This window comes from Desarmillaria tabescens (assembly GCF_030435595.1).
Source record: "Desarmillaria tabescens strain CCBAS 213 chromosome Unknown EV420scaffold_46, whole genome shotgun sequence".
NCBI lineage: Eukaryota > Fungi > Basidiomycota > Agaricomycetes > Agaricales > Physalacriaceae > Desarmillaria > Desarmillaria tabescens.
In genome coordinates this window covers 82,149-104,435 of record NW_026848345.1, presented here as the reverse complement: position 1 = coordinate 104,435, position 22,287 = coordinate 82,149, and the positions used below count along the sequence as shown (strand labels likewise).

Below are 22,287 nucleotides of genomic sequence, written 5' to 3'. Positions count from 1 at the left end.
GTTCGGGACGTTTGAAATGGGGGCATCGGGACGTTTATGGGTGGGATTTGGGACATTTGAAAAGCAACTTGGGGACGTTTATGGGATGAGGTTCGGGACATTGGAGGATTAGTTCAGGACATTTGGGGAGGCGGGGTTTGGGACGTTTGGGGGATAGGGTTCAGGACGTTTAGGGGGTGGGATTTGGGACATTCATAGGATGAGGTTCGGGACATTGGAGGGAACTGGTCAGGACGTTTGGGGGGTGGGGGTTCTGGATGTTGGAGGGAAATGCTTGGGACGTTTGAGGATGGGGATGTTTCTATAGAAGAAGAGCTGAGGACATATTCAATGTAGAAATCGGAAATTTGAGGTTGAAAATTGAAGGCATTTGAGAGTGGGAGTTTGGGGCATCTATTTTGGAATAACAGTTTCATGGAGAAAAGATGCAAAGATGTTTACCATCCTTTTTATATGGGCTTATGTGAAGAATTGGAAGTTGAGGCCATTTCTTATACTTACCTTTGAACCATATGTCACATTTGTTCAATGTCTGGTAGGCTCACTGAAGCTTTGAAGCACATAGTTCTAGGGTCCTAGTACCTCACACCCAGAAGTCTGGACCTGGCAGTCACTGAGTAGCATGTCAGAACTTGAAATGTTGTGTATGAACCAATTCTAGAACTAATAATTCATCGCAAGTCATCTCCCCCCCTCCAACTTTGTCCAGTGAAGTCCATCCTCAAAAGTTCCTGACCTTGTACCTTCCAATGTCTGGAACCCTGTCCACAAACGTCCTGAAGCCAACCCCCCCAAACGTCCTGAATCTGGCCCCTTTCAAATGTCCTGAACTAATCCTCCAACGTCCCAAACCCCACCTCCGAATGTCCCCACCATTTCCCTCCAATGTCCTGAACCTCATCCCATGAATGTCCCGATGTCCCCTTTTCAAATGTCCCAAACCCTACCCCCCAAACGTCCCGATGCCCCCATTTCAAACGTCCCGAACCTTGCCCCCCCCAAATGTCCTGAACTTCATCCAATGAACATCCCCAAGTTGCCTTTTCAAATGTCCCGAACTAATCCTCCAACGTCCCGTTGCCTTTATTCTGACAAATGTCGGCACGGTGCGGCAGCTGGCTAGGATGATCCGACCTCATTGCTAAAATAGGCTCCGGGTCATGTGATGCTCCTGATGTCCACAATCCTCGTATGCTCTCCGAAAAAGTGTGATCGGGTATTTGCTTGGCTGAATCATCAGAAACAAACACAAAACTTGTCGGTCCGGAAAGGCGAAGATTATCTAATCCAACAATTCTTCGTTCGCGTTCACCATCAAGAATTTCCCTTCGATAGAGTCGCGCTCTCCCGTCTCTCTTTTTTGCAAGCCAGCGGCGGCGCGCAAATACTCAGCTACTCAGTGCGCTCAAACAAGTCAATACGTACTTTAAAATCTGGGATCCCAACCTCGCGATCGTGACGCGTTAATAGTAGGATGCCTTTGGCCGCCGCACAAAAACAGGCCATCGAGGAGGTCGTCAATGCCCTCACTACCGCCACAGCGCCCAAAGGGAAACGTTTACTCTCAGCCATGTTCATGAATCTCGTCGATCCCAAGGAATGGCCAGAATATTACGAGGTGTGCTCTTTCTTCACTCGTGAGATTGCCCTTCATTGTTGCAGATTATTCCAGATCCTCGGTGTATCAGCAACATACGTACGACGTTAGAAAAGAATCGGTACAGAGCAGCCTTGGACGCGTATACAGATTTGTCTCTTGTGTTCTGGAATGCGCTCTATTACAACGAAGCGGGTAGTCAGATTGCATCGGATGCTGAAACGCTCAAAGTGCGTTGACATTGCGCGAATATAGTTCGGATCCATGCTCACCAGAAATTCTAGCGTCTTTTGGAGACTGAATGGAAGAAGCGACCAATACTGCCCGTTCCTCGCACGTCTCCCCCGCCGAGATCTGCCCAGAAAGTTCACAAGGCGGAAGAAGAAGAAGAATCACCAGCTCCAGAAAAGCCTCCTGGTCCTCCTCTTCCTGCGGTCCAAGCGGGAGCGACCTCCACAAAAAATACGACGCCGATCATTCCTACAACTATACCAGTTGCAAATGGCACCTCCGCCAATCATCACGTTCCTAATGGTCGAACAGCTCTTCGGCTGTCATCTCCCGAGGAAGAGATAGACGTCGGCAGTGTATCAGACCTTCAAGCGCATGTACCAACGGAGAGAGATGCTGCGAGTGAGGAGATCATCCGTCATTTGGACAAGAGTTTGCCTCAGGTGGCCTGGCTTTTCAGAGGAAGGCTGGATGGGGAACATCAAGGTAGGATTATCTCCTGTTGTCTGGTCATCCATTTTTAATTACCAGCGTTACAGATTTCTTACGTGGATATAGTCCATGCGATCAAGAGCCACAAAGATGTTATGTACGCCAAGCGATTTGTCACGTATATTTTTGCTCATAGTATTCAGAGGTAATCGATATGCTTTCGTCTTGGAATCCGTGCCAGAACGCGCCGAGATACCATATCTATCATTGAACGTTTGTATTCTTCTCTTCTCCTTTTTTTTCAGACATCATTGATTTCTTGGCAGACATTACTCTCTTTAAAATCTATTGAGGTTGGTGGCTTTTCATCAGCCATCTTCATTGGCTGAGTTTTGTTTAGAGTCGAGCGCGCGCAAAAGATTATTCGATTCCGAAAGATTTCGACTCCGAATTCATGCAACTTTTCGCTAAAGCGAGAAGGTGGCATGACCCCGGTTCCGATGCTTATGGCCATGTGCTTCTTCTTCAAGTCTGTGAAGTTTTATCTCGGCTGCGAGAAGGACTGATCATTTTTCCAGAGATTGTATCAAGCATTGACCTCTAAAACGCCACCACACGGTCCGCCATATTCCTCATCGACCAATTTTGCGTCGCTGCGTGCCGGTCCCGGTGCTTCCGATCCTGTTCCAGATGCAGGTGTAACCAGTAACCATATTCCCATTAAGGGCAGGAATTTTGTGGATCTACATCATTACAAAGGCTGGGCTATCAACGTCGGTGATTGGGTACACCTCAGCAATCCTGATTATCCAAGTCTTCCAACCATCGGACAAGTGCACAAATGCTGGGTTGCTGAAGAAAGGCACAGCCAACATTCGATGCTTATTTGAGAACCCTATACTGATTTTGATGCTTAGATCACGGAAAGGCCAGCATGGCGTAACCGTTTGCTGGTACTTCAGGCCGGAGCAGGTATATGTCTATCTTTCTTCATTATCTTTCAAGCTTAAACGATCACCAGACTTATCATACTTCTGATCGGACGTTCATGGAAGGCGAAGTGTTCAAGACGGGTATGCTCGCGTTGTTTTCATTTTCGATTCCATCTGATGGTTTCCTTGGAGGCCACTTTGCTGAGCATCCGCTCGAAGACATACTAGAAAAGGTGACTTGTCAACCTGCTGCCGATAATTGTCGCGGGCGACCTAGGGCACCGTATTGGTATCCCGGTTTCCCATTGTACGTATGCGAATCTCGATACGACGACAGTAGTCGCACCTTTGTCAAGATAAAAGACTGGAGCTCATGTATGCCGGAGGAATCTCGCCACCCTGTGCCTATCTATCCCTTTGAGAGAGAGGTTCCTCCACGTCGGCTTCCCAGTCCCTTCGTGGGTAAGGGAAAGAACGGGGCCAAGGCATCAGGAGGCCTTATTAGCGGTTCTATCGTTCCCAGCAGCAGAGTGACACATATCATTCCCATATCTACTACGACGTCAAATGCTACAACAGCCGTCGATCGCTCAATTCTATCCGGTTCTGGACTGGTGTTGGGAAACAACGCCCAACAGGAAAAACTACCTCCGGAGACCAGTACGTGATGATGTACTGACAGCTTGAATGTGTTGCTCATTATGTGCTGTGCTCCCACAGCTAAACATTTTGACCGCGATCCAGTGACCGACGAGGTTCTTTGGTTCGCTGCTCCGCCGACAAACGTAGTGCCCGCACCTGTGCCCAAACATAGCCTAGCCTACCTTCACTTCCTTGCAAAGAAACGTAAAAGTGGCGCCGAATCAAACTCCTCAACGAAGAAGGCCCGGACAACAGCATGATGATCTATGAATGGGTAGAAGTGTAAGCCAGGTTTCTTCGATAATTTATCCCCTGTATTCTCCAATGCTGTATGATCTAGCTGTATCATGAAGTTCCATCCTTTCTGGATGATTTTCACCACGTAACTCTCTCAGCAAGGTTGCCTGAATGCGCGCTTATTCCTGTCAAACACAGTCAGCCAGGGAGCCAAAATATCCTGTCCCGTGACGATATTGGAATCCTTCTCTGTCAGAATGCTGTTGGCGCCGTGATCTTTTGATTGTCCAACCATTCAGCGACTCTGCAAGACTCGGCTCGGAGTCAGATACTGATTTTCGTCATTAATCGCGATGTCAGGGTCCCATCTAGGCTCTCGGAGAGTCTTTGAAAACGGCCCGCAGCGGCTCAGGCCCAGTATTTACCTGGTGCGGCTCCGGAGCATCTCGAAGCATGTTCCTGTTCCTGTTAATAAACTCGCACTTTTCCAAAATCAACAACATGTACGATCTTGCACGATCCGCCACAGGTGTGACATTCGGTGTGCTTTCCATTTACCGGCCATTTGCGTTATTGACACCTTCAACATGCATCGCGAAGTCGAAAATCAGTGGCCCAACATCACGGGTATACACACTAAGAGAAAAGCTGCACATGACACAGCTCTTCTCAATTGATAGCTCACCTTTAATATAATCAGACGCCGGTTCAATTAGGCCCGAAGCATCTTCATCAACAGCAGCCGAGATCTTCATACATCGCCGTCCTGCTTCCTTCTTCCTGCTTGTACCCTTACCTCGTACATTTCGTCGTTCTTCTCCTCGTCGGAAGCGCCTTTCTGATAGCCACCATGCCCTTCCAACGGCTACTCAGTCTACCATGGTGGAGCCTTTGGCTGCTTATCTCCTCATCGGCGGCGCTCGTGCCGCGGGGCCCTCAGACGAATGCAACATGCACGAGCGACTTTACTTGGGCTGACAATGCAGCGGAGCTGAATCCTTGTTCCGTGGTAGCGTATGTTATGGCTTCTTGTCTCACGGACAGTGAGTATCTACATTGTGGCTGAATTCCTCCGACCACTCACAGTTTTGGGTTGAACAGCTTATTATGTATGGGCTTTGAGTAATGATACACATTATGATCGGCCAGGAGACGGTGCCATCTCAGCGACGCCTTGTTCATGGTTTGTCCGCCGACGTCGCATATAGTGAATTTGTATTCTAATTCTTTGCGCAATAGCTCCTGGGCCGCATACAACCTTTTTGGTGCTTGTACAGCGTGCCAAGCTGGCAGTCACGCTAGCTGGGGGTGCGTTCACCGCATGTTTTCCTATACATTATCTGAAGGCTGTTCTAGCTGGGCGGCCTACAGGGCGAACTGTGGAGATAACTTGTCTACAGCATCGTGAGTCTGTTGTTATCATGGTACAAATGTATGCTCAATCACCTGAGAAGTTTCTTCCCTTATGACATGGGTTATACCTTACCGGCAGCCGCGTCTATTCCCTATTGGGCGGCGCAAGATCGTCAGTGTAACGTACATTGCCTCGAATCAGAAGACTTACTATCGAGCATCTAGCATCCACTTGGAACAATGGTCAATTTGATTCCGTCCAGGCAAAAAATTTATCCATGGAAGGTGAGACCGTGGCATGTTATTACAAGGCTGATGTTCACCACCCTCCTAGGCCATGCCGACTTGAACGGACCCTCAAATGACACCAATAACAGTTCAGGTTCTTCGACACCTGTGGGCGCTATTGTGGGGGGCGTTGTTGGGGGTGTCATTGTGGTTGCCGGTGCAGCCGTAGTTGCTTTCCTCCTTTTCCGGCGTCATCGTCGACTTCATGCGTCCAAGATCTTGGATATTCGACCAGGACATTTCCGTTCACAGTCTGATCTAACGCAAAAGAGCGGACCTGCAGTGCTTTACGGCGATTCTCTAAGCCATCATCCTTCAAGCCCAATTACCCAGTCCGCTCACACTATTCTTTCCCACTCTGGAGAAGGGACCGCACCTTCGTATTTCGGTTCCGTCCGCGGCTCCTCTGCTTTCATGTCTCCACCCACTTCTCCGACACGCCAGTTGATGTCCCCTCCACCGATGGTTATGAATCCCGAGGATATTATTCATCCATTCACTGCGACTCCCTTAGCAATGTCACCCTCACCCATGGACAGGAAAGGCGGAGGAGGTGCGGATTTATATACTCACCATCAACGACCTTCGGTAACTTCCTTGGACCCAACATCTGATCCTTCCGCGACCAACGCTGAAAATGTATCGAGGCAACGCATAAATCCTCCTGCCTATAGTGTGTACCAGGAGACATCTCCTAATCTACAACCGGCAAGGGACGGTACTGGTACCCCTTCACGAGCTCCGACACCCAGTCGGGGACATCGATCTGAGAAGGGTAGTCAGGACACCGTCTTACCGTGGAGTCCAGTTACGTCTAATATGCAGGTGCGAAATACTCAGAGCCGACCGCCTTCTCCTGGACCTGGAGAGTTTGGTAACATACGATCCAGTCGCGATATCGACGTATCGAGAATAGCCTAATTTATGTCTCTACTTGTTCATCCGATCGTGTTGCTGTATATATGTTTTATGCTATCACCGTATATGTTTTGTGTTTTGGCTGCCACCAATTGTATTGTATACTTTTATTATCTTCCTTACTGATCGAGGGAATCAACGGCATTGTTACAGCGATATGAGAAAGACGAGCTTGGTGAGCGAAGGACTGACCCAAGTCTCTGATCATGCTATGTGTATCTTCATTCATTTCATCTGTACAGATCGTGCGATGCCTTGGTATTTTTCATGCTTTGCTCACGAAACCCGTGAACCCAAATGCCTGGCATTCAGAGTGCAGAGTGCACTAGGGTTGCGCACGAAACCCTATGTTTTGATACGCCGGGGTTTCGGACCGGTAAGTTACCAGTTAGTTACTGGTACTTTACCTCCCCTCCCTGGAGGGTTTTTTGTCGAGGTAACTTACCTGTTACGTGTTTCAACAATATTATATGTATACTTTAGTTCACACATTAATGCACAATCACAGATGAGGGATCTTTATAGATAAATTATATTTCATTATATCAAGAATATGTCTAAGAACGTGAAGAAAACGGTTTTGGAAAAATCTGCAATTGCGACGCGTCAGTCATGTGATATTTGCACGTGATAGGTAATTAACGGTAAAATACCGTATCAAAACACCCCCCCCCCCTTGGGGAGGGGTCGGTACAAATCCCTATTTTACACCCCCTGGAGGTTTGGTGCGCAGTCCTAGATTGCACATTTGTGACTTGTTTGATAACTTGGTTATAGCAAAAACGTCTGCCGGCTTCTATAAAATGAGTCGACCCAGGTTCGAACTGAGGACCTTCTGTGTGTTAGACAGATGCGATAACCAGCTACGCCATCGACCCATGAAATAGGACGTACAATATATTTAGGCTCCTCATTACTGAGATCTAGTTAAGAAACTGCTGCCTGAAGCGCACGGCCGCATCGGATCTTGCGCCAGGGAATTTGTTGGCTCAGTGGGTGGTCGGAAAGGGAATTACGTTGTCACTCCGTCATCGTTTAGTGTCAGATAAACTGTCGTGTATCCATTAATATTTATGCATGGTTTTTGCTGGGAAGAATTTTGCTATCAGCTTGATAGCACCGGCCCAGAAATCGCCTGCCGATAACCACGCCGAGTACACGCGGGCAGTTTTGGGAGCCGTGACTCTGGATACATTACACCTGCCTCGATGCAAACACATTCTATGCACCACACCTTGACGACCTGTATATACCACTAGTCTGGTCAACTAGATACGAGATAATACAAAGTACGTTTCTTTCCTGTGATCCCACTTCTCTGCTCTAGCTAACGATTAGTATAGTCCGTGCTGATCTTGTCAAAGTACCCAGTTTCATTACTCGAAAACATTGAAGCCTAATCGGCCGTCATGGGTGGTGTAAGTCAAAAATCACACAGGAAGGGCAGCTAACAACGTAGAACAGGCACGACAATCTCGGTATCTCTACGGCGTCATTGAGGCGGATGACATGAGTCTTTCGGTTGAAGTTCCAAATCAATGGTCCTACACCGGCAGAGAGCCTGTGATAAAATCCTCCCTCGCTGATACTCCCTGCGCTGCCCTAGGCATCGATGGACTACTGGATAAATTCAACGCCACCCTCCAAACATCTTATACGCGGGAAACGCCATACTTATCCTCGGTCCTCGAATACTGCATCTCGGAAAATTACGATTTTGGCACCGCATACGGGTGTCTTCGCCGGATGTGGTACAACAATGACTGGCGCACTGTCGAAGACGAACTACGCTCACGTGAAAAGAACGACCTTGAGCAGCGACGAAAAGCGCTCGTTGGTAACCGAATTGTGGACCCGCACATTAGCCCTCGACGTGTTTGGGATCTGTATAGCAATCGAGTGGTACCATCAAGCTGGATCACTGATCGATGGCCATGGGGGATCTCACATGCTTGGGTGGATGAGAAGGATCGCGTCGACGTGCGAACGCCCATCAATGGACACAAATGGCCTGTGCCCATCCCGAAAGACACTGACCTCAACCTCATTCGGATCGAGATGCTAAATCTGGGAGCAGAATATGTATGGTTGGATGTGCTCTGCTTGAGGCAAAAAGGAGGGCCGCAGGAGGATCTACGTACGGAAGAGTGGAAGCTGGACGTGCCCACAATTGGTCGTGTTTACGAGGCTGCCGAGAAAGTGGTGTACTACTTCAGTGGGTTAGGGCGGCCTTTGATTTTGAAGGAGGGCGACTTGGATAGCGACCGATGCTGGTTTAGACGGGCATGGGCATTGCAAGAGATCGGCGAGATGAAGATAGTCGCCGGGGATACGGGTGATGGACCACTACACGCAGAGCCCATAGACAAGAATGGGAACTACGAGAGGGAGGTTTTGACGAGGTTTCACAAACAGCTGCGGTCCTTGGAGAATATCTCCCGGGATCTAAGCGGTATATTTGACATGCTGGCGAACATGCAGTGTCGAATATCAGATAATCCTGTGGACAAGGTTGCGGCGTTGGCATTTTCTCTGCAGTCAACGAAGATGGCAGCGTACTATGAGTCGCAATCTATCGAAGAAGCTTGGACGGCGCAAGTGAATGTGATGGATGGCCTATTTCGGGGGCAATTGTTCTTCCTATATCCTGAACCTGGAGAAGGATCCACGAAATGGAGACCGTCGTGGAAGCAGGTTATGATGAAGAAGCCCCTCCCAGCGGAAGACTACTGTCGGGCGTACGTTGGCCAGGATGAGGAGGCGGGTAATGACTGGTGTAAAGCGGGCTGTATTGAAAAGGCGCTTGTGCGAGGATTAGAGGTGGGAGGGGAGGAAGGGGTTGATCGATGGGGCGAGTTGATTGTTGAAGATGCAGACGGAGCATGCCACACCGTCGACCTCGTTGCTACCCATCAATACTCTATACCCGAAGACACGTACACGCTGCTCTGCAGTGAACCAAATCCATTCGGCTACTTCCCTCAATATTGGGTTGTCGGACGAATGCTGCCAGGGAGGAGGTTCGAGAAGGTGTCGGTCGCAATGACAGACAGAGATGAAATACGGAAGCTGGTAAATCTCGGAGTCGCTAAGAGTTCGCATAATGTTATTTATTTGATGTAAATGCCACTTTCATAGTTCGTCTCAACGAAGATAAGTATGAACAAAAAGCTGGCAAATGAGTACATCTGGTTCGTGTAGCACAATACACGACGTACCTTATTACATGGCCGTTTGTTCTGTGGATGTCGTTTCGTGACTCTACGACAGAGCAGAGTTGACAACAGGAGATGACGATAAATATACCCAAGAGCATCTACTGCCAAAGGGTCTTGTTACAATCTGGTTGGCCCGCGGCGAGTCGCCAATCTTAGCTTCCTTCGGTTTTCTACGAACTGAAATTTCCTGATCCTGTCTTCAGTACGTCTCGGAAAGTGGACAAATACTCTGGATAGTGCTATGGTATTTCGCACATACCTCGACAAGCGCAGTATATCCTGCGCATATGATTGAAAAGTAGAGAGATGCCAGTGGTGTCAAACCTTTGGTCGTTTTCGTACGTGTTTTGCGTCTATCTTATTTATATTCTTAGCAGTGGCTACGGCTTTCGCCTAAACGTCGCAGAGTCTACAGGCATCGGACTATGCAGTTTTTCGAGATGTCAAGGTTGTTTCACGGCGGTGGACCGGGCCGGCCCATCCTCAACACTGGATTACGTAATTACAACTCTTCCACCGTGACCACCACCACCTATTTCTCGAAGCAGTCTCTTGCTGCCATATGTTGGCGTTCTTCCCATATGTCGTTTCCGGGACTTGTCTTCTTAAAGTCCCTGCTCGTGTTAGGCTACGGGCTTGACATATACTATAATATTTGGAACTACAAATGCAATCGTCACCCGTGTTTGAAACAACATGCCTTCAAAACATGGCAATAGTGCACCTTCGTCCCAGATTGGAATCTTCAAGCCAAGACCTGATGACCTCTTCTTCTTATCTGGGCTACGTTCTCATGAACAGACATCAGAATGAGGGAGTGTCCTATGTATGCCCTATTTTCATCTCTGCGCCCACCTAGGACTTTCATGCTGCTAGTGTCACATTTTCTATTCGAAACCACCTGTATCATCGTCAATCCTCTCCTGGATTTTTTGCTGGATGATACACAGCTTCTTACTCATAGTCGCAAATTTCAAAACAAAATTTCTGTGGACAGAAGTCCATCATGAAGCGCCCAACCTTGCGCTAGTCCTGACATAGCAATGATTATGCTATTTGGATGCCCATTGAGGCACCACGCCTCGATGCCGAAGATACTCCGCGGACTCAGACCTCCTTAATGAAGCTGCTGCATCTGCTGAAGATGGGTTCCAGGGACGATTACGACTGCAGCTGATTATTCCAGATATCTACTGCAATCAGAGACTCATTTCGCGGTGCATGTCCCGGGCATCATCCATGTTTGTTTTCTACCGCGTGGAGAACACACTTCAATCGCGTGAACTGCCACTCTGCGGATGCCTACCTGCCTCGACCCAACCACCCCCCAATACCCCACCACTTTGTCTTTCTGACGATATGGGCCGCTGGAGAATTTGCCTTAGTATGTGCAGCTGCATTTCTGTCCCCTTTCATGTCTTCACTCCAGCTACTAGTAGTAAAATTCAGAAATGCCTTACAAAGATGGATGTACGGAAAGGAATTTCGTAGAGCTATTGAATGTTTAGAGGCAAAAATCGTAAGTTCGTCAAAAAATGACCCTGAGAGCAATGAATAGCTCATTACGTATGCTGCAGATGTTTCTCAAGTGCAAAAGACTTCATCACCCAGCCACCGTCTCTGCTTTCATCGAGACAGGCATAGCCGAAACGTCGATTAAAGTGCCAATGCAACGATCCTATACTGGAAACGACCGTGTCATACCATCTTCTCTCGCCAATGTTTCCTGCGCTAGCCTGGGCATTGATGGACTCTTGGATTGGCTCAATTCAACACTCGGAACCACATACCCTCTGGATACCCCATCTATATCTTCCCTTCTCGAAACCTGCATTACGAATGAATACGACTTTGGCACTGCATATGGTTATCTCCGCCCAAGATGGTATAATGAAAACTGGACCAGCATTCAAGACACACTACGTATCAGTGAGGCAGAGGACAAACAGAGACGTGAACAAGCGCTCATCGGTAACCGAATCGTCAACCCGCACATCAGCCCCCGACGAGTCTGGGATCTGTACAGTAATCGGGTGGTACCGCAGTGGATCCTCCGGCCCAAGCCACAGGAAGACTGGCTATGGGCGATATCGCATGCTTGGATGGATGAGAAGTCTCGTGTCAAGGAATGGACACCCATCAACGGAAAGGAATGGCCCGTGCCCATCCCGGCAGACACCAACCTCAACTTCGTCCGGATCGAGATGCTCAACCTGGGAGCAGAGTACGCGTGGCTTGACGTTCTCTGTTTGAGACAGGCTGAGAAAGACGGGTCGAGGGAGGATATACGTGAGGATGAGTGGAAGCTGGACGTACCCACCATCGGACGTGTGTACCAGATAGCCAAGAACACGGTTGTGTACAACTTGAGTGGGTTGGGCAGGCCTTTAGCTTTCGAAGAGGGTGACTTGGAGAGTCCTCGTTGTTGGTTTAGACGCGCTTGGACGCTACAGGAGACCGTCGAGAGTCCCATCTTTGCAGGGGATATGCCTGATGGACCGCTGCAACTCAAGCAGATATGCCCTGGTCAAAATGACGTAGTGACGAAGTTTCACAAGCAGTTGGGAAGGCTGAAGATCATATGTTGCAATCCACTCGGTATATTTGGCGTTCTGACGCATATGAAAGAGCGGGAGTCGGAGAATCCTGTCGATAAAGTTGCAGGGTTGGCATTTCCTTTGAGATCGGAGACAATACCGGCGTATCGTGAGAAAAAGGACCTCGAGGATGCTTGGACAGCGCTTGTAGATGTGATGGGGAAGTCGTTTCGGGGACAGATGTTCTTCCTATATCCTGAACCGGGAGTAGGGTCCACGAAATGGAGACCGTCGTGGGACCAGATTATGACGAAGCCTCTGCCAGTGGATTGCTTATCCAGGGCGGAAGTTTATCTGGACGACAAGACGCGTAGCGATTGCTGTAAGTTGTTCTGCATTGAACAGGGGTTGGTGAAAGGGTTGAATACGGAATTCGCGGAAGGCGCTGACCGGTGTGGAGAGTTGATTGTTGAAGGCATAGATGGGACAGAGCACACATTCAAAATCGTTGCCACACACAAGTACCCAATACCAGAAGGCACGTACACACTTCTACGTGGAAGACAGGATCTGCAGTACTGGGTGGTCGGGCGAAGACTGCCACAGGGAGAGTTCGAGAAAGTGTCAGTGTTTACGATGTCCGACAAAAGGGAAATAGTAAGGTTAAAGGGTCTGGACATCGCTAAAGAATCTCTTAATATTCTTGTTTAATGTATTTAATGTATGAACGGACATACTCAGTGTGGTCGGGTTGCGGCCTGACGATATGCACCACACACTACAAAAGCTTAGCTATTCCTGAAGCTTATGCCCGTTCAATACTGGGTCAATCTCCGTAATCAAAGCCGCATTCTTACAAGTAGTTATGCCATGGCAGCGAGAAAGGTTGTGGGTCCGCCTCTCGATATAATGTTCTTCTCCTTCGAAGTCGGTCACGATGGATTTAAGGCGTTGTTTTATTGTGTTCATGGACTCAAGCTAGTATCCACTGAATATCTTCCATGATTCCTGCTTTCGCGGCCATAGTTCTCGCCAGGCTCGACATACGGTCCTCATGGCATGGCATCAATCACCGTTCAAAACAAGAGCTCGAGGTTTTCACGGCCATTTAAATTTTTGCGTCTGAGCTATTGGGTACATTGAGTACTCTGAGAGTTTGTTTCAATACTGTAAACACTAATTTCTCGTAGACAGGTGAAGATACGGACTTATTGATGGGAGGTAGGGACGCGAACACGGGCTTTTATTGTACTACATAAATAGATAAATACACGACCTCCAAAGTATGAAATCTCTCATTGATAATGTACACCAAATCCGTCCATCGCCCACCCATAATCTGAGTACAGCAGTCCTGCAAGCTCTGCCATAGTCGTCTCCCCAAATCCAAAACCTGGCCCATCCAATGTGAGATCAGGATACAACTTGTAACTGGGACGGGGCATTTGAAATGATGCTCGGATCGCAGTGGGCGACGCACTAGAACCTAGAACCGGCGGACACAGACCCTGGACTACTTGAGTTTTTCGATGCATCTATAATCATCCGCTTCACGATGCGCTCAAAAGGTTCCCCATCGCTCTCATCGTCTGTCCTATCACGCCCTCGTTTCCTTGAAGGTTTTGACGGGAGTTCTGGTTCGGCAGCTAGGATGGGAAAGCAATCAACATCAAGAAGCGGTGGAGTGAAGAAGGAAACCTTACTCAATAGACCCTCCAATAACGCGATGGCATTCCTCGAGACCACGGATATATGCTCTGCAGTCTTGAAAAGATCTAGTGCCTGCCGAAGTTCCGCCCTGCGCTGATCCAGACACCGTCCATCGTCAGCTGCTTTCTGATGGCATAGGTCAATGAACAGAACCACCGCGGCAGCGAAACCATAAAATAGCACAATCCACCACTTGAGCAAGATAGCTGACTGCTCGTCATCGGATTTAAGATGGTCCAATATCGCTTGAGTAGATGCTATGCATTGTTCACGGGATTTTACCTGCAGATGGACGTAAGAAAGCAAAGTAATTAAGATTATATCTACTCACGTATTTCCGATCTTTATACCCTCTGAATAGATATGGCCTATGCAGCCTCAACCGCCTCGTCTCACCCATGATCAAGCTCAACGTCAACTCGAGCTCTTTCACTCCCTCATCAACCGCCGGACTTTTGTTTTCAGTTATGAAATGCTCGGGGACACCTTTTAACATTTCTTCCAGCCGCTTATCCATCTCTTCCAACAAAACTATAACCTGTTGGTGCCTGCATCTCATCTACGATCTCCCGATACAGACCTACGAACCGTAGACGTGTAAGGGAGAACGTCATTTCTGTGTATTCTTCCGTAGGTCGAGAACGTAGCGGTCGACCGTCGTCAATGAGATCTCCATCGTTCACATTGGCTGGCCACCCCGTATGGTTCTGCGAAGGGTGTATAGCATATGTACCATTGTGCGCTGCCGCATGCGACCAGTCATTAAAAATCTGATTCTCGTCAGAATGGTAAAGATGGAAGGAAAAGAGACGCACTAGACTCCACCATACTCTACGTGCTGTCTCTCGCTTGACTAGAGATCTCCATGTCGCGCTGTATGTCCGCTCGTCAGATTCAGAACCTAACCGAGACATACCAAGGTTCTGGCCTATCTAAAGTAACTGTTGGCCTTGGTATACTACACGTGAATGTTACGAACCTTGATCGCCGAGCCCAATAACGCCCAATGTGTGCTATTTATTCCACAGGTCAGATTGTGCTTTATGTTGAAACTGAGAGACCACTTACTCGGCTTCATCGAGATTTTGTTGATACACGCCCATAAGTCTGAGGGATTGGATATGTAAGTCGGATATAGAAGAAATGCCGTGGTTATGCGTACAGGATACATTGCAAGTGCTCCAGGGAATGAGCTCCCAAGAAGTCATCGTAATGCAAGCATGCTTGCGCGGCAGAATACATCCGCTTCGATAATTCTGATGCGGTAGAAAAATCAATGGCAATACGCTCGCAAACATACGGTTCTATCAGGTGTAGCGATAGACATAATATCATGAAATACACCCCAAGGAACGAGACGCGAACCATTCCTAGACTTTCGCTTGGATTTTTGCATCAGGAGGACATTCAGCTGCATTATACATCAGCTAATAATCCAGATTGAGGAGACGACACATACCTCACTAATAAACGTCGGTGCGTGTAAAACTTTTGAATACCATTCCAGTCTCTCGAACTAAAAGGGTTGATAAGCCGTGACTACTCAGAATATGTAGTAATACGTACGTAAAATTGCACTAATGCGCGGCTCCTCATCTCGTCAGGAAGCAACGCTACAAGCCTTGCTATTACGTTGACACTAGGATCCAACAGAAGGAGCAAAGGGTGTCCACCAGACGGGCCAGCAGACGAATACGGGTCCTCGTTATTATTCGTCGTGTCAAAATCCTGCGTGGCCCTGTTACGGTTCACGCGGTGTCCCATAGCAAAATCTTCCAACATCATCGCGACATCTTCGTCTGTCGAAGTCACGCCAAATGATGACCGGATGGCTGAGCGGACTTTCTCCTTGTCCTTTACCTTCACCTTCTCTTTTGCCTTCTCGTGAGTGCCAGCGGAGACGAGCTTAGAAACGTTCTGCTCAAGAACGGCTAAGCGGCTGAGGACGTCGTCAAGCGTTTCCGTTGCAGTCTTGCCTGACCTGCGCAGCAACTGGTGGTTAGAAGGAGCATTAGAAAACATTCGAGATGCATACGCAACAGCACTCCGGTCTACTTCCCTGCATTGACCCCCCTCCCCTCGTAACATACATGGAGCGCAGGGGTACGCCCGATTACCTGTTTAGCATGAGTAATCCCCTTGATGATTGATCTAACTCGAAATTGCGACGAACATTTTATCTTGCGCTTGCGGCCTAACGTGCATTAGAAACATTTCGAATAAGACAACACGTCGAACGTACATTGAAAACAGCTCTGTATCGGCCTCGACGACGTACGCAGTTCTGCCATAGGACATTGAGAATGGATGTCGATAAGGAACAACTTGTAGTAAGCCTGATCAGATTTTGAGAATGTTGTACCCGATCTCCGATTCCTCGGTCCGTTATCCGTTCCTTTATCAAACGTCGATAAGGAGCTGTCAGTAACGGCGCGAGAAGTAGGCTATTCTTTTGAATTCATGCATCACGCCGGACATTTCTAAGGGGGCGGTACTTACGAGCACTCAAATCTGCCGCCTAAAGGAGATGCTGCTACAGAATTGCACGAGGATGTCTTTAACCGTCAGGTGGTAGCCCAAGACCCAGAAAGTTCACAGCCAACCCCCCCAGGAGGTGAGAGTGATGGTAAGCCAAGTATGACTTTGGTTACACCACGCCGTGGGGAACAGCATAGGTACTCTATTTCCGGATAATACAATTGCTGCGGCGGTATACGCCCCGGTTTCGACCTGGCGCACAAAACAATCAGGCTCAGATGATTAAAGAATTGTCCCTGATTGGCCACATGCATACCTTGAGGTGTATGCCGTTGAGCAGCCTGAGTTCTTAGAGCCGTACATTCTCTCATGAAACCGGCGGTGCGGCTATAGTGACAAAAACTGGTGATTGGTAAAGGTGCATGAGGCCACAAGTCACGATACGCAGCTCCACTGATCATGAGAAGATGATAGATCTGAAAGGAAAACGTTATGAATACATGACGTGGGTATAATTGAATCTCCTCGTAGCGAAGAATTTCCAAACCAAAGCAAGATTCAAATGAAGCACATTCTGAGTTTCTGACAAGCTGGATATACGGTTATAAAGATATTAAAGATGTGTAACCTGTAACCATTTAACGGCATTCGACGAATCTTGGGTTGCTTGTCTTTTGATGAAATCGGTTGAATCAGAAAAGGATTCGGACCGATCCCGGACCGGATAAAGGTTAGCTTGAGGGCCGGCAGATCACTCATCAATTTTTGGGAATCCTGAGTCTGTGCCGCCGGCAAATGCTCACGTCAAAGTCAAGCTTGGCACAACGGTGACCTACAACTCCAAGCTTATCTGTGTGCCTATGGGGTTCTGCCACATTGCGTAAAAGCCACCTTTATTCTGTAAGAAATTCAATCTAAGTGGCAAAGCATTCTACGAAAGACTCTGGGGACTAGTTATCTTGTTTTCAAGTCGCAATCCTAGAAACCGCTTTTGCTCTAATTCCTCTTTGCTTGATGTACACACGGACTACGCGCTGTTATACGACCTTTGGATGTTTCAATGTCGACAAGACGATCACCTCGCGTCTCAAGCAAACGTTCCACCAGACTACCGTCTATGTCGACATCGTATCGCCAGAAAATGTTGAGCTTCTCCAAGTCGGGAACTATATTGGGGTCTTCCAGTGCTACTAAAAGGGTCTTGGAGATTGGCCTGTACGGTCCGACCAGCGGGTACGATGAGTCGTAGATGCTCAGCGACGTCAAGCGAGGAGCCATCTCGAGGATGTTCAGCATATCCTGTGAGCGAATGGGAAACTCCCGTAATGTGAGCTCTTTCAACGACGAACTCCCTTCCAGTGGTCTGCGGATGCAATCTGAGCGAAGCGGGGGTCCCGGGAAACCGACATGGCTGAGTGTCAATGATTCGAGGTTCGGGAGCTCAACTTCACAGAGCAATTCTTGGATCGTAACCATTGTGTCCCAGGTTGCCACGACCGTCAGGCTAGAGGTGGAGTTACTGCGGAAAACTCTGCTGGTTGGAGGGGTCCGACGGGTCCGTAGTGGGAGCAGCGTGACTATTTTGGCTTTGGGAAACGATGGAAGGTATCCCCCCGGTTTGGTAGTTGCGAGTTCCACATTTTTGACTGTTGCAGAGCCCTTGAAATTTCGCTCGATACATTCGGCTCGTATCGTTTGGAGCTTGGTCGCGGACCGGATGAAGGGGAGATCCGAGACTATGGGCAGAGTGAGGCTCTCGAGCAAGGGCATCTTCAAGTCTGGGTCGGAGAGGAGAGAGTATACCTGTGGGGTACCCTGGAAAACATGAAGCTCGTAGCATCTGTGCATATGGTCGCGTAACAGCCCTGCTAGATTGACAAGGGACAATTGCCAACGCGCTAGCAACGGGTTCAATGCACGACTTTGGACGAAGTTGACCGAAATGTTGCACTTCTTTGACCTCGTAAGGTAGAGCTCTACGGTTCCCGCAACCTCGAGGTCCATTGCTCGTCTCGCTTGGTCTCCTCATAGCGTGGTCTACTAATCTCGTTACCTTCAAGGACAATGTGGACAGGGATGTAGATTGTCGACCAAAGGGTAGGAAAGTCTAGCATTACAGCGCGCCATCGCGAGCAAACGGCGCCGAGGATGATGATGCGATATGGATGCTCCTCTCGTGGAACTGGAGCACCGTATGCGAATATCTCGGCGAGAAGCTTATTTGGGAGTGTGTTGATAAGGTCCATGCCACTGGTGGAAGATCGTTGATCGTTTTCTGGCATACTGTATACAGTCCGTGAAATGATATTTCCGAAGTTACAGTTATCGCGATGGTGGGGGAGAAGGAAAGAAAGAAAAGCCTCGGTCCACGAAAGAGAACGCATGTATGTAGCTGTTGAACAATAGGCGGGCATGTCCAAGACAAAGTGGCATTGTCTTGCTTCGAGCTTCGAGTTCCGGTGGTTGCTTAGGCTTAACACTGCACATAGCTCCATTTACTCTAGTAACCGTCACCGCCCAAAAAAAGGCGGAGGGACCTGCTCACTATTGTAAGTGGCTACGATATCTGGCCTTCCTTCTGAAAAAGGTTAGATTTCTCGAATATTCACGATGGCGATCAGGGAACTTGCACTGCTCCAAAATGGTTTAACCCACCTACAGCCCGAGAGTGAGTACAAAGTATGTACTCAACAAAATACGGCGTCGTAAACGATGAAGCGGTGGGCCATCGCAGGGCGTGGCAGATCCGAGCCCTGGAGATAGCATGGGCTGCCCTGTGTGGACGGCACAAGATTCATTGAATAGTACAACAGAATAGTGATATAGAGCTTGTACCAACCAACTGAGAAGATTTATGACGATCACGACAAAGTGAAGAAGACTCGAGAGAGTAAATAAAAAGAGAAAGAGCAGGATCTCCTGCTCTTTCGGAGAGGCTCAATGGCCAGTCCTCCCAGAAAAGTCAAGCGAGCATACCCTATTCACTGTCACCAACTAGCCCATCTCAGCCGTCACCCAAACACTGCCGAAAGTCAGATATGTTGGACACAGAAGGGATACTGATCGAGTTGACAGCACCAGTCCCGGTGATGGTCCGTGCGAGAAAAGTGGCTGAGAATGTCGGTCTTCTCAGACTGTATCTGCGATTGTTGAGTCGCGGTCGCGGTCGAGGTCGAGGATTAAGAAATAGCTGTGAAGCGTACAGAGAGTTGAGGCTGTTTGAGCAAATGCCTCCCCAGTAATCAGATATACGGCAGCTAAATCAAATTTTGACTTCATCATGTACCAATGTCAAGGACGTACCAAAACGTTGGCGATTTGAATCATGTTCAACGTCGAAGCGGGAAAACGAAAGAGAGCGAAGAAGCGAAACAATAAGGTATTACTAAGCAGGGAACACGGCATGAACGTCACGGCGAATTATCGGACTATCACCATCATGTACCGCCACCGAAGTCCTCAGGTTAGCATAGACCGAATCCTGTATACACAGGACTTGGAATGCGTCGAAATCCGGCCCGGACGTCTTAGCGGAAGGATCACGCGGATCCGAACGGTAATTCCGTTTCCTATCCAATTCCTATCTTGCCTCCGTCCCTATCAACCTGCTGTATGAAGGATTCAGGCATCCGGGATTATCTTCTATACAATCCTTGTGGATAGGGAAAAAATACTTTGACGTCCACTTGACCATTCGAGCGCCATGGCGAAGCCTGCTTTTTACGATCCCGACTCATCGAACGAAAAATATGTCCCTCTGCCTTCGGCGCCGCTCGTTACTTTGAGCGAGAATGCGGTTCTTCAACCGCCTTTGACTCGTCGCGGGACAGGCCCTGGGATGATTATCTTCCTTCCTTCAGCATCGGCATTCAAAGCCAGTACAGAAGCTGATAAGACATTGGATCCGGAACCGGTGCAGAAATGGGCAGAGGAAGGCTTTGCTGTCGTTGGAGTCACTCCATCTACTTCGGGCTGGTCTGTTGAAGAAAGTCTAGCAAAGGGTGTTGATGCCCTGTTGGATCTGAAAGAACTTGATGTTAAGGACAAGTTTGCTGTTACTGGTGCGTAGGAACATTGGTCGACATGCAGCTCATTTTTACTGATATTTTACATTTCAGTATTCTATCCTGATATTCTTCCCCGCGTTCTTGACGCGGTATCAAGGGATACGCGCATTTCGTGTGTCGTCTCATTTGGTGTGGCGGCAGTGACATCTACCGTTCCCATAGCTTTCCATGTTCCATCATCATATAAAGAATCTGAAACCACGGCATTAACTTCAGTTTACAAGTATACGACCCCATCACCCTACTTCGTTCTCCCCCAAGCTGAAGAATACAAACCGACGTTCGCCTCTATTGCACATACGCGGAACGTCGTCTTTCTCCGCAAGCATATTGGTGGTCCTCATTTCGATATTGAGGCAATCTGGGATGAACATACATATTTCGAGTTTGAAGTTCGAAGCGTGTCCCAGACTATGGGAACGATGGTGGTATGTTGTTTACTTGGCTGCTTCCACAAGATGGCTTGATTGTGGTGTATTATACATAGCAAGAGCCCTATGTTAATCATGTTACCACTGTAAGTCGTCCTTGTATGTTTTGTCTTGCGCCGATTTCCAACATCAAGTTACAGATGACTGGGGGCATCGGGCGACAGAAGTTGACTGCTTTCTATCGAGATCATTTCATCTTCGCGTAAGTTCATCGCCCAATGTCAATGCCCATCCTAGCTTATCCTGCCCGAAGCAACCCGGCTGATACTGAACTTGAAACTGTTTCACGAACCGTCGGTCCTGATCGCATCGTTGGTGTGTGTCCTTCTATCACCCGTATCAGCTTCTCTCAACGACTTCCTTTCATAGAGGAGTTCATTTTCAAATGCACTCATGACAGGACGATCGACTGGCTTCTACCAGCTGTTCCTCCAACAGGGAAGAAGCTAGAGATTCCGATGCTGGGCGTCGTGAACGTACGTGGTGATAGATTATATCACGGTCAGTGCCTCTGTAAAATCATAGATGATTATTGAGCCCATTCGCTGCTAGAACACATTTGGTGGGACCAGGGAACTGCCCTGTTGCAGGCAGGGCTTATCCCCACACAGGTACCGTTTCCCCTCGAGGGAGGGAAACAGATGCTTCGTCTTCCTGTCGCTGGACAGGAGTGTGTGAGACTACTGGTCAACGAAAGGGATGGGAAAAGTAACGAAATGTTTGGATGGGGTATTCAGAAGTAAATTTGATATTATTGACCAAAATTGTATCGGTACTATTGCGTTTTCATGGGAAGGTGACGTACGAGGAGTGCAAGCTGGGAGACTTCGGGGTCATTGTGGGGATTCTTCCTGAGTATCTTGTCCACTAGTTTTCTCGAGATTTTTAGGGTTAATTGAAAAATGTCCAATCTTCAAAGTCTAAGCTCTCAGGATGTGCTCAAGCTCGTAAGGTGCAGGAGCAACTCAAGCGTTTAAAAAATCCGGGAGTTAGATTGGATAGGCTATTACCTAGGGAGAGGTCGATAGACGTGAGCCACTGCGATGTATGTGTACGTGTTCAACTTCAGCAGCAAATGTCGCACCGATGTAACCACTGCAGAAATTTCGTTCGAGGAGCCGGCTTAGATGAAAGTCAGCAAAATAATATTTCAGAACCTAAAAACCTTGTGAGAACCCGGCGACTACCATAACAAGCTAATGGTGTTGGAACTGTG

At 48.3% G+C, this 22,287-nt stretch overlaps 7 protein-coding genes and 1 non-coding gene across 8 annotated transcripts; 5 read left to right on the top strand and 3 right to left on the bottom strand.

Annotated features, from left to right (window-relative positions):
* Window positions 1–1,474: 1,474 nt before the first annotated feature.
* On the top strand, window positions 1,475–4,094 carry EV420DRAFT_1622469 (uncharacterized protein; the record flags this gene model as incomplete). The annotated part of the gene is given in 12 exon segments (XM_060475809.1): window positions 1,475–1,618; window positions 1,663–1,827; window positions 1,882–2,271; window positions 2,291–2,314; window positions 2,368–2,417; window positions 2,464–2,533; window positions 2,661–2,789; window positions 2,839–3,122; window positions 3,178–3,232; window positions 3,282–3,333; window positions 3,385–3,852; window positions 3,913–4,094. The coding sequence occupies 12 exon segments, from the start codon at window positions 1,475–1,477 to the stop codon at window positions 4,092–4,094; spliced, it is 2,013 nt and encodes a 670-aa protein (XP_060325884.1).
* Window positions 4,095–4,537: 443 nt separating this feature from the next.
* EV420DRAFT_892789 (uncharacterized protein) lies at window positions 4,538–6,780 on the top strand. The gene is made up of 7 exons (XM_060483901.1): window positions 4,538–5,114; window positions 5,173–5,254; window positions 5,311–5,379; window positions 5,428–5,475; window positions 5,523–5,596; window positions 5,650–5,709; window positions 5,759–6,780. Exons 1-7 carry the CDS (start codon window positions 4,922–4,924, stop codon window positions 6,631–6,633), a joined length of 1,401 nt encoding a protein of 466 aa, XP_060325883.1. The 5' UTR covers window positions 4,538–4,921; the 3' UTR covers window positions 6,634–6,780.
* A 654-nt stretch (window positions 6,781–7,434) lies between these two features.
* On the bottom strand, window positions 7,435–7,508 carry EV420DRAFT_t227. Its single transcript has one exon. It is a non-coding gene; the product is annotated as a tRNA-Val (tRNA).
* Window positions 7,509–8,029: 521 nt separating this feature from the next.
* On the top strand, window positions 8,030–9,803 carry EV420DRAFT_892768 (uncharacterized protein). Its single transcript, XM_060483900.1, has one exon. It carries the CDS (start codon window positions 8,140–8,142, stop codon window positions 9,751–9,753), a length of 1,614 nt encoding a protein of 537 aa, XP_060325882.1. The 5' UTR covers window positions 8,030–8,139; the 3' UTR covers window positions 9,754–9,803.
* Window positions 9,804–10,964: 1,161 nt separating this feature from the next.
* Window positions 10,965–13,205, top strand: EV420DRAFT_892714 (uncharacterized protein). The gene is made up of 3 exons (XM_060483899.1): window positions 10,965–11,232; window positions 11,285–11,367; window positions 11,426–13,205. The coding sequence occupies exons 1-3, from the start codon at window positions 11,070–11,072 to the stop codon at window positions 13,094–13,096; spliced, it is 1,917 nt and encodes a 638-aa protein (XP_060325881.1). The 5' UTR covers window positions 10,965–11,069; the 3' UTR covers window positions 13,097–13,205.
* A 475-nt stretch (window positions 13,206–13,680) lies between these two features.
* EV420DRAFT_1647964 (uncharacterized protein) lies at window positions 13,681–16,393 on the bottom strand (the record flags this gene model as incomplete). Its single annotated transcript, XM_060478097.1, has 14 exons — window positions 13,681–13,816; window positions 13,866–14,377; window positions 14,427–14,626; window positions 14,676–14,865; window positions 14,911–15,027; window positions 15,075–15,108; window positions 15,164–15,202; window positions 15,258–15,399; window positions 15,461–15,506; window positions 15,555–15,611; window positions 15,662–16,076; window positions 16,131–16,212; window positions 16,252–16,289; window positions 16,338–16,393. The coding sequence occupies 14 exons, from the start codon at window positions 16,391–16,393 to the stop codon at window positions 13,681–13,683; spliced, it is 2,064 nt and encodes a 687-aa protein (XP_060325880.1).
* Window positions 16,394–17,569: 1,176 nt separating this feature from the next.
* Window positions 17,570–18,577, bottom strand: EV420DRAFT_1483966 (uncharacterized protein; the record flags this gene model as incomplete). Its single annotated transcript, XM_060470029.1, has 1 exon — window positions 17,570–18,577. One exon carries the CDS (start codon window positions 18,575–18,577, stop codon window positions 17,570–17,572), a length of 1,008 nt encoding a protein of 335 aa, XP_060325879.1.
* A 1,448-nt stretch (window positions 18,578–20,025) lies between these two features.
* EV420DRAFT_1569793 (uncharacterized protein) lies at window positions 20,026–21,997 on the top strand. Its single transcript, XM_060474239.1, has 7 exons — window positions 20,026–20,634; window positions 20,692–21,068; window positions 21,128–21,157; window positions 21,212–21,273; window positions 21,325–21,386; window positions 21,441–21,572; window positions 21,624–21,997. The coding sequence occupies exons 1-7, from the start codon at window positions 20,277–20,279 to the stop codon at window positions 21,812–21,814; spliced, it is 1,212 nt and encodes a 403-aa protein (XP_060325878.1). The 5' UTR covers window positions 20,026–20,276; the 3' UTR covers window positions 21,815–21,997.
* Window positions 21,998–22,287: the final 290 nt, after the last annotated feature.